This window comes from Gossypium hirsutum, chromosome A08 (assembly GCF_007990345.1).
Source record: "Gossypium hirsutum isolate 1008001.06 chromosome A08, Gossypium_hirsutum_v2.1, whole genome shotgun sequence".
Lineage (NCBI taxonomy): Eukaryota > Viridiplantae > Streptophyta > Magnoliopsida > Malvales > Malvaceae > Gossypium > Gossypium hirsutum.
Window position 1 is genome coordinate 4,611,697 of NC_053431.1, and position 11,096 is coordinate 4,622,792.

At 31.2% G+C, this 11,096-nt stretch overlaps 1 protein-coding gene and 1 pseudogene across 1 annotated transcript; one reads left to right on the forward strand and one right to left on the reverse strand.

Moving 5' to 3' along the window:
- The first annotated feature begins 1,271 nt into the window (after nt 1-1,271).
- LOC107930451 (ADP-ribosylation factor-like protein 8c) lies at nt 1,272-4,468 on the forward strand. Its single transcript, XM_016862124.2, has 6 exons — nt 1,272-1,517; nt 2,980-3,061; nt 3,144-3,176; nt 3,264-3,385; nt 3,522-3,683; nt 3,779-4,468. The coding sequence occupies exons 1-6, from the start codon at nt 1,480-1,482 to the stop codon at nt 3,894-3,896; spliced, it is 555 nt and encodes a 184-aa protein (XP_016717613.1). The 5' UTR covers nt 1,272-1,479; the 3' UTR covers nt 3,897-4,468.
- Nucleotides 4,469-8,190: 3,722 nt separating this feature from the next.
- On the reverse strand, nt 8,191-9,206 carry LOC121204898 (plasmodesmata-located protein 7-like; annotated as a pseudogene).
- Between the last annotated feature and the right edge of the window lie 1,890 nt (nt 9,207-11,096).

Below are 11,096 nucleotides of genomic sequence, written 5' to 3' on the forward strand. Positions count from 1 at the left end.
ATTTGTAGGTACTACAAAAGATAGCTTTATCGAATTTGGGGAGTTGAAGGAAGTGTGTGAAGATGTGATTATCCTAATCAAATCTTCAAGGTGGAGATTGTTGAAAAGTCAACAAAGGTAGGAAACAACTTGTTAAAAAGGTGAAGCAAGTTGCACCGAATGTTGAAAAGTTGAATGGGATAATTACAATTTTGGTCCCTAATTTTTTAGGCCATTTGCAAGTTAGTCCCTGAACTTCAACTATAAATAGACCTTCTCATTTTTCATTTCAACTATCCCAACCAATCTTTCTCTCTTAGTTTTCTCTCTTCTCCCATTTGAGAATTCTTAAGGAATTCTATTTGTTTGTAATATTTTGGAGATAGTAAAGTTATCATCTGGTGTTAGTGCCCGAGGACGTAGGTATAATTTACCGAACCTTGTTAAAACTCTTGTGTTCTTTCTTGTCCTATTTTTCTTTCAATATTTGAGGGTATAATAGTAGTATTTAATTGTGCTATTAAATTACTATAGAAGGGATATTCTGACTAAGGAAAGACTTGGTATTTAAGAGATCTTTGTGATCCACCTCTCTTCCCTGGGAATTGAACTTTGTGTGATTTTTTAGTACAATAATTTACACGCTTCCGACCCTATTGGAACTACATTGAGAACTTATAAAGAGTGTTCAGTAACATGATTTATGTTTGCTCGACAAAAAAGAATGAAGTCGTGGATTTGAACTCTACAATAAACTCACCATTCCAAAGCAATTGAATAGTTAATGATGAGATGCAATTCATGACCAAACTAATCAACTTACCAAGAAGCACCGCCTCTTTCATTGAATCATTGAAGAAGTCTCTTCGAATTCCATCATATGCTTAATCCAAATCTACATCGATAGCCATCCATGTTTCTCGACCTTTACTAGTTCGCATAATATGTATAACCTCTTGAACAACTATAATGTTGTTTGTTTAATCCATCTGACAATAAAACTAGCTTGATTTGGACCAATAAATCTCAACATGACTAACCGTAAGGGCGGCGTCAGGTAGGAACTCCTACAATAAAATTTTTTCAGTTTTAAACCTTTAAATTTTATTTTATTTTTAAAATTAGCATATAGTAAAATTGTATTTTAATCCCAAATAATAAAATTTTAATTTTATTCAAATTATAGATTAAAAAAATCACATCAACTAAATTTAAATACTAATTAATTGAATACCAACAAGGCTATACTTCATCAAATAATCTTGTTGTGTAGCTTAGTTCATCATCATCATATATATATAGCGATAACCACGTAAGGTGTTGTTTACAAAGACAAAACTAGGGAAAATCGACACGTTCTAAAGAAAAGACACAGACGTTTCTGGTCGGCGAAGTTTCCTTCCTTACCTTTCTTGTTCCCTACTCCTTCCTCTTCTTCTTCTTCTTCTCTATTTCCCCTTCTTTCTATCTCTCTCACTCTGTCTCTGCAATTTTCTGAAAATGGGTTTGTTGGACTCACTTCTCAATTGGCTCCGCAGGTAATTTATGGTGCTGCCCCTTGTTTGGTTGCTTAGAAAATGCTACTTAATTGCTTCTCTCATATTGTTTCCCTTAAAGAAAACTGTGATTTAGTATCTGATATTGGCTTCAATTCTGTTAATTGCTAATAGTTTGTGAAAATAAATCCAAGTACAATATGAGATTGGGGGATTAGGGGAATTGTTTTCTTTAATGAAAATTTATGGTTTGAATTTATAAACTTTCAATTTAGTTTAGTAAGTATATGTTTTTTTTTTCGAATTTAGGCTTGATTACATCACTAGGAATAACCGGGAGAAATCTTGATATTAGTTCTGTATGACAATGTTAGACTGGGTTATAATTTTCTTTTGCCGTGTTTGGCTGCTGGGAAAATCGCAGGATTTTAATAAACTTTACATCTCTTACTTTGGACTAAACATTTGATTATAGATTTGTAAAATTAGTAAAATAGACACTCCCCATCAATGAAAACCATAATTTTTCTTTAGAAATACCGACTACTCTAATGGTTTTGACTAGCTTAATCTTCAAACTGTTCGAAAACATTCTATGTTCGTATAAAATATGCATTCTTTGCCATAATGTGATCGCAAATACTGGTGTGGTAGTTGGGAATATAGTTGATGTTTAATGTCGATTTTCTAATACTGTTGAAGGTACTATTTGCATGAGAGAATTTGTTCTTTGAGATTCTATAGTCGAAGCAAGTCAAGGCAGTAAACTTCTTAGTTAAATCAAATTCTTTTGTTATGTTTTAGCTTTACATTAGTAACTTTTTACTAATGTTTTAAGTGTACAATAAGAAATAACTGTTAATCTGCAAGTGTTTTATTGAAACTCAGTACAACTAGATGCTGCAGACATTTGTGACCAGGATATTGCATGGTTTCACATTTTCCGGAGCAGCTCATTCGGAATTATGAATTATACAATAGTGATGTTAATAATTTAAACTGTTAACCAATATAGGAACGAACAGTTTTCTTTGTTTCTTTGGTTTTCGGTAGTCATTAGTTCTCGTATGTTCTTCAATTTTTCTTCACCCGATTGTCCTTTTGCCTGGAATATAGGCCATGCCATCTAGCTTCTTTCTATTTTGGGTAAATTACAGTAGAGGTCACCCAACTACTGTTTTTTTTCTTTTTTGGTCACCTTGCTATGAAAAGTTACTAAATGGTTATCTAACTATTCAATTTTGTCTTTTTTGGTCACCAACTGATTAACGCAAAAATTGAAACCCCAAAAATCCAAGATAGTTGGGTGACCAAAAAAGACAAAATTTCATAGTTGAGTGACCATTTTGTAACTTTTCATAGTTGGGTAACTACTAATGTAGTTTACTCTTCTCTTATTGAGGTAGTCGTTTTGTAAAATCATCATAGACCACCACATTTCATTGTATAGTTTGTTCCGAAATAATAGTAAGTCTATGCTTCTTTCTGAGTATCTGTATTGCAGCTTATTCTTTAAGCAGGAAATGGAACTATCTCTCGTCGGTCTTCAGAATGCAGGAAAAACATCTCTTGTTAATTCCATTGCTGTGAGTAACATGTTTTTTTTCCTCTTTCTTCCTAAGCATTGTTAATGGCTTTATCTGATCTTTACTTTCGTATGTTTTCCAGACAGGGGGCTATAGTGAAGACATGATTCCCACCGTAGGTACCTTTTTATTTAGACTAATCAGATATAATGATTCTCCTTGAGGATATCTTAAAAGAAAATTCATCAAATGTGGAATCTAGGTTGGATTTAATATGAAAAAAGTTACAAAGGGAAATGTGACGATAAAGCTTTGGGACCTTGGAGGGCAACGGAGGTTTCGTACCATGTGGGAGCGTTACTGCCGTGGGGTCTCTGCTATCGTGTAATGCTTTCATTCTCGTAATCTATTTTGTTTATGGTATATCAATTAACTTCTTTCAGTTTAGAACGAACACGCGCAAACGTATTATTAGCATCCTTTTTGATATACTTAAATTGCTCATTTAATATAATGGCAGATATGTAGTTGATGCTGCTGATAGAGACGGTGTTCCGATATCCCGAACTGAGTTACACGACCTCTTGACAAAACCTTCCTTGAGTGGAATTCCTTTGCTTGTTCTTGGTAACAAAATTGACAAGTCAGAAGCTCTTTCGAAGCAAGCTTTGGTGGATCAGCTGTAAGTTTTAGAAGCTTTACAATAAGTTTGTATTCGATGATTTATCTTGACAAAACTTGTTTATCTAAAAAATGTGTTTTTATTTCATTCGATAGAGGTCTGGAATCAATCAGTGATAGAGAGGTGTGCTGCTACATGATTTCATGCAAAGATTCTGTAAATATAGATGTTGTCATCGATTGGCTAATCAAGCACTCGAGATCCGCCAAATAAGCAGGGGTGGAATGTTTTCGCCTATATTGTCTCCTTGCTGGTGAAGGAAAGGACCCATGTCTACAAGTTGAAATTCCGGTAAAAATTATTCATTGAAATTCCCTTCGATTTATGTTGTGTGTGATCCGAATAAGTTTTTCGTGAACTGCTCGAACGAATTTAGGCCTAGCTTCGATGTAGATAGCGTAGGAAGTATTGATTAGTGCCCCCTTTGCAGAATATTAAGGGAGGCATTAATCTTCTTTAATGGAGTCCAAAGAGTGAATTAGTTTTTAATGTAAGTTATGATCAACTTCAGTGTGATTGGTGTCCAAATGTGTGTCTTGTCATGAAATGGTTATGGGAGACTTCCCCCATGAGCTAAATTCCACATATCAAAGTGGATTTGGGAAAGGGTCACTGGAAACAGATTTATATACCACACCTTAAGGTCTCTATGGTAAACACCTTTGGTGTGGGAGTAATTTAGGTCATTATTAAGTTTGATTTAATTCTGTTATTAGTCCCTGTATTTTACGAAAGTTACGGATTTAGTTTTCGTATTTTAATTTGATCGGTTTTAGTTCTTACTAGTCTTCTTCCTCACCTGCATTTCATGTAGTATACATGTTTATTTTTTTAAATCAAGATTGAAATTTCAAAATTTGAAAAGCACAATTAAAATTTATTTGATTCATTTAAATAATATAGCGACTAAATTGATCCATTTAATAATAGAGGGACTAATTTGATTTAATCTCTATAATACAGGGATCTCTTAGATACTTAAGTGTTTAAAAATTTGAATTTGGTAAAATATTTAAAAATATGATATTCATGATAATTTCTCAAATCCATAAATATATATTTTTATTATTTAATAGTGAATTTGACTATAAAATATAAATACATCCATTTATTAAGAGCTATATGGGGTTAGCATATAATTACATAAAGTGCTATGGGTGTGCTAGTTTTGCGGAAAATATATTTTCTTGTGTTTGATTTGTGAAAAACAATTTAATTAACGGAAAATGATTTACGAGTGAGCAATAATTAAGTTCTGTTTTGAAAATTGATTTTCCCTTTTGAAAGAATAGCTACTTATGAGTTATGACTATATTTGTATTTATAAATAAAAATTAACTTGAATCAAGTTAAATATTATTAATTTGATAAATAATAAAATTTTAATTTTAATATTTAAAATTATTAAAATATTGATCTAAAATATTATAATTCTTAATATTATTAAACATAAACTTTTATATTTAATAATATAATAAATCATGAATATAATTTATTATTTTAATAAAATTAGTTAATATCAAAATTTTATTTTGTAATAAATTTCAGTTTTAATAATAATTTTAAATTTAAAATAATATTCTTAATAATTTATTCAAATATATTTTTATTAATATTTTAATAATATAAATAAGAGTATATGTTTAAAAAAATAGTCTAGTTTCATTTATTCCTTATAGCTTCATTGGTTATTATTAAGCCTATATAATATATTAGTTATTGGTTCTGTTTGACAATTGGCTGATAATTGATTGCTGATTGCTGGTTACAGTTATTTTCAATGAAACAAATATAATTTTTAATTAGCATCTGTTTCTTATTGAGCCATTATTAAATCTTTATACCCAATTGGACTTATCGATATAATCTCAACGTTTAAGATAAAAGTTTTATCATCATGTTTGGTTTTTTTTATGTGATTTTAAAATCTAAAAATATGATTTTTATATTTAAATTAAATTTTACAAATAATTTATGTTAATCATTTAAAAATTATATTTAATGTATTGTAATAATATCATTAAATTAACTTATTTTTTGCATTCCAACATCATATGTAAAATAAATATTTTAACTTTTTACTATATTTTTTTTTGGCATTAATGCCAACTTGAAATTTAAAAAACTAGACATTTTCAAATACTTAAATATATTTTAGGAGCACTTTATCGACTACAATAATAATAATGTTAAACTAGCTTCTTTAATTAGAAAGGTATTCATAGGTTAGATCAAGTTCAAATCGTATTTATTTATGGTATTATTAGAATTCGTGTTTTGCCCAAGTCTTGCCTAATCCAAAATATAAATATCAAATTTTTATCTAGACTTATTCATATTTGTAAATAGTCAACTCAGTTGCAGTGTAGGCTCATTCACATTTTTTAATTTTTTACCAAAAAATTATGCTATTTTTAATTTAATATTTTTTTTCTTTTATTAATTTTTTTTAGTATTTTTCATGTTTGTTTTACGATCCATGTTCAAGATTTGTGGTTATCCCTTTCAACAATGTTGTCTTTTAAAGTTTTGAACTTGTATTCTCCCCTTAAAAGTACAATGTGTTGCACCCAAACACTTGTTAGTTCTTCTATTAAAATTTTAAATGAAGACAACTTCATGTTTTTTAATTTTTAAATCACAGTACCATATATTATTATAGCTTTAAATTTTATGTCATCGAAATATAAAAATAAATTAAATCAAAACTAAACAATACAATACCTAAACGAAACGAAAAGGAGTTCAACAAGGTCAAGTTTGATTATTAAATATCAAAGTTCAAGTCTGACCCATGTTTTAAGTAAGTTTTAACTTTTTGTCTAAACTCATTTTTTAAATTTAATATTTTATCTAAACATTTTCATAAATTAGACAAAATTTTAAATTAAACGGTTAGTTAAACTTTAAAGTGTAGACTTAAATAATGGTTAAAATAATATAAAAAGTAACCCTGTGTTTAGCCTATTGACTATGCACACAACATAAATAGACAATCCCTACACAACATTAATTTTATGAAATCACTCCCTATATGTATAAATAATTATTACAATTCGAATCCATGGATTGTTATGAAATCACTTCGTATATATATTGCTATAAAAGACGTTAATAATGACAATAGAATGATTGCAAAAATTAAGAAAAACAAGAACACAGATTTTACGTGAAAATTCTTTTGGAAAAAAGTTACGGGTAGAGGAGAAGAAAATTACCAATGTTGAAAAACAAATGATACAAAAAGAATTTCGCCTGCATCTATTTAATGGTTAAAAAAACTTTATTCTAATCAATGTCAAATAAAAGAAATGTAGTTCTATACGGATACTACTTGTGCGGCATGATCCATACTGCGAGAGCCAGAGATCCCATTATTTTACCATCGTATTTTATTTATTTAATAAGTTTATTTATTTAACAAGTGATGAGATTTAGGTCACACAATTTTAATATATATATATAATTCTTTAAATTCAAATCAATGATATGAGTTGTTATGAAATCACCTGTGAAGTAAGCCTAGTAGGAATGATTAAGGAAGAAAACTTAGAGTATAAGGAAAAGATGAACGACATTCACATAAAAAAATCACAAAAAAGAAACACCATTTGAAAGAAGAAAAAAAGAAAGAAGAAACACCATTTATGCACCACCACCTTTACAAAAAAGAATAATATCCCATTGTTTTCTCACATTAAGACAAGACAGCTTTGTTAAGTGGAAGGGAAGAGTGCCCCTTTATTCTCCTTTATTTCTTCATAATGGACACTTTTTGAAGACAGCAACCTTTCATGAAATAAAGTAAAATCAACTCTGCCTTTCTTCTTCTGGAATTTCTTGGAATATTGTTTACCTACTGCATTGCATTGGAACAATCATTTATTTCTTTAAATCCTTTGAATCTTTGAATTTTAGTAGGGCCAAAGCCACAAACCAAATCAATTCAATTTTACTAGAAGATTTTTTTGGATTAATATATTATTTAATATTTAAATTTAATTTTAATGTCTAATTTAGTATTTAAGTATTTTCAGGCTCATTCTTGGCATTTTTGGACCTAGATAAAATAATAAAATGAGATTTAGCTTCCTTAAAAGTTAGAAAAATTTTGTTTAGGTCCCTTAAAAGTTAGTAAAAACAATTTTGGGCCCTTAAAACTTTAATTCTTTTGGGGCCCTTTAAAGGTTAGTAATTTTTTTTTAAAATTTAAAAAAATCTTTTGGGCCCTTAAAAACTAAAAAACAATATTTTAGATCCATTTCAGCCTTGGACCTTGGGTGGCCGCACATCCAGACGACCCTAGAGTCTGGCCTGACTATTTCTTTTTTCCATTTTGATAGATGAGTTTGGTTTTAATGTTTATTTTGCAGCTAGACCAAACGGTATCATGTAACCTAATAAATGTTTGACAAACGTGCTTTAGTAAAAAAATATAACTACTTAATTGGGACAAAAAAAAGTATAAGTATCAAATTGAACGTTGAAGCCAAACACAAAGACTTAATTGGGATAAAAGAAAACTCAAGTACCAAAGTGAATCATGTACAGAATTGAACCAAATTCAACATTAAAATTAAAATAAGGACTTATCTAAATAAAGTAAAAAAGTTAAAGGGGCATTCTTATGATTTTAGCCAAAAGTAAAAAGTTTAGTGTTTTACCATTTCAGTCCACCACCTTTGTTAAGGAAGCAAGAAAAATGAGGAAGACAACAATGGCATTAGCAGCCAAAAAACCAATGAAAATGGCGAATTATGTCTTTTAGCTAAATTATCCCAGGCCCCAAAAGTGGAGAACCTAGCATAACACTTGCCCAAGTGCAAATCGCCGTACGCCGCTGCTCTACATTCGGTTTTCAACCGTCCGATTGCTTCCGATAAACAATCCCGACAATCGTCAGCGTTAAGGTCCCCCACGCATTGAGCCAAACCCTGGACATCCCCTGACCCGCCCACTCTGAATGACCCACCGCCGTTCATCAACCCGTTCATCACCGCATCTCGACGGCCCACGATCTCCGATTCCTTGTCGTACTCCACCGACGGCCCACACTTCTTGAACACCATGTTCTTATCCTGGACTCCTAGGAAGGTAGCGTTGTCGTACTTGACGTAGCAACCTTGCAGCTGAACCGCGCCACCGCATGCGGAAGGGCAATAGGAGCCAGCTTTGGTGATTGCACGGGCGACGCAGGTGGCGCAATCCGGCATAGAAAGGTCGCCGCGGCATTGGTAAAGGCCGTAAACAACGTCTTGGGGACTTGAGCCTATGATGGTGTAGGTGTTGTAGGTGGAGTAAGTGGCTGAGTTAACTAGGGAAGTGAACAGTGAGTTGAGATTGGACTCGAAGGGTGAGTTGGGTGTGTATTTTTGTTGAGAACAACCTCCAAAGACGAATGAATCTGTTGATGAAGAAACCACTGTTTGGATGGAGAGAAACATGAAAGAGATGAAGCATATGGAGAGGGAGAGTAGAGCGTTAGCTGCCATTTTCGCCATGCTTGGCGGTAAGAGAAGGAAGAGACTATATATATATATATAGTTATCGTGCAGGCAAAATGTGCTATTAGTCCCTGTATTTGTATAGAATTTAAGATTTGGTCCTTGTACTTCAAAAGTCCTACTTTTTCAATTTAAAATATTAGTCCAATCATTATCATATTTGCCTCATTGGTAGTTTTTTTCAATTTAACATGTTTATTCTCTATCAATTTTGTATGCCATGTCATATGATGATAGGCAAATCAAAATTTCAAGTTGACAAAATTTGAACCCAAAAAAATATTTATAGTTTTAATGATTGGATTGAGATTTTTAAATTAAAAAAATTAGGAAGACTTAAATTTTTAAATTTTTAAATACAAAGATTAAATTTTAAATTTTATTATAGTATAGGGACTAACGACATATTTTAACTTTATCATGCACTTGAAGTTTAAAATTAGTATGATATATTATATCAATTGAGACTACTTGACATACAATATTACTAAAGTAAATATAACATGAAAAATTATCATATTGTTAAAATATTAATTGTACAAAAAGTTACAAACACATGTAAAACAATTTGAAATTTGCATTAGTGTAGGTGGATCTCACCCTATAAATATATATTATTGAGGAGTGATTCACTTATATTTGTGTAAAACCTTTTTCATGAGTAATATTTTAACAATCTTTTCGTTAAATTTATTAATATAATTGTACTCGTAATACAAGTAAAATTCTAAATCCATCTAACATATCTATGATATCATTAAAATATGTCACATTTACCTATATAGATAGGTTAATTTAAAAAAAATGCTGAAAAAAATAATTGAGAAACTATGTCGATTTTCTAAAAATTTATCGATCTACGATGTTTTAATTCTCTCTCCTAAAAACGCATCTTATAAGCTGTGTTTTCACGGACGTGGCAGTGAAAACACATCTCGTAGGACGTGTTTTCAGGAGAGAGAATAAAAATGAGTCTTATAGGGCGCGTTTTTACTTTGGTAAAAAATATTTTTTTCTTTTTTTTTCTTGCGATTGGAAATTAAAAGTTTGTAGATTTTTTTTCTCTGTGTTTGAGATAGACAAGTTATAGTTTTAAGGAATGTTTGAATTTACGGTGGTGCCGTGAAATTGGGTGACCGACAAATTTCGTTTGCCATATGAGTATGGAGCCATCACTTGGGAAGTCGGATCGCATTGCAACTCAAGGTCTCAGTTGGCGGTGATTTTACAGTTTAAGGTTGAAGTGTAACTAGGGCTTCAAATTTACAAAGGTTATGCTATCAAGGGATGGAGCATAAATGGGGCTATAGTTGATAGTGATTATGCAGGCATGACAATGACTTCTTCTTATCAAAAAAGGATGCTTTATAAAACTTAAACATAAGTATGAGGAAGAAAAACATAATGACGTTTCAGTATAATCAAGTAATGCGTCTTATCCATCACCATCGAATGAGGTGACCCTGTTATTATAACCTATGACAACATTAGGGGTGTAACAGATTATACTAACAAGGTCACTGCCTTAGATGAAGATGGACAACATGAATTACTTGATTATATTGGAAGGCCCCTTGCGTTTTCCTTCCTCATATGCTTATGTTTGAGTTTTATGAAGTATGCTTCTCTGATGAGAAGAAACTCGTTCTGGTGCTCGCATTAGCACCGTCAACTATGACCCTGATTATATGTCATCCGTTGACAGTATAACCTTTGTAAACTTGAAGCCTTAGTTATATTTCAACCCGAGATGGTATAATTATCGTCAATTTGGACCTTGAGTTGTGCGTGTAAAATAAATTGGAGCTGAAGGGGATGATGCGGAGAATGGGTGTGCGTGTTGTGATGTTTATGACAAAAAAATTGGGTTAGAAGAAAAAATAAATGAACCATATTGTGAGGTTGCACG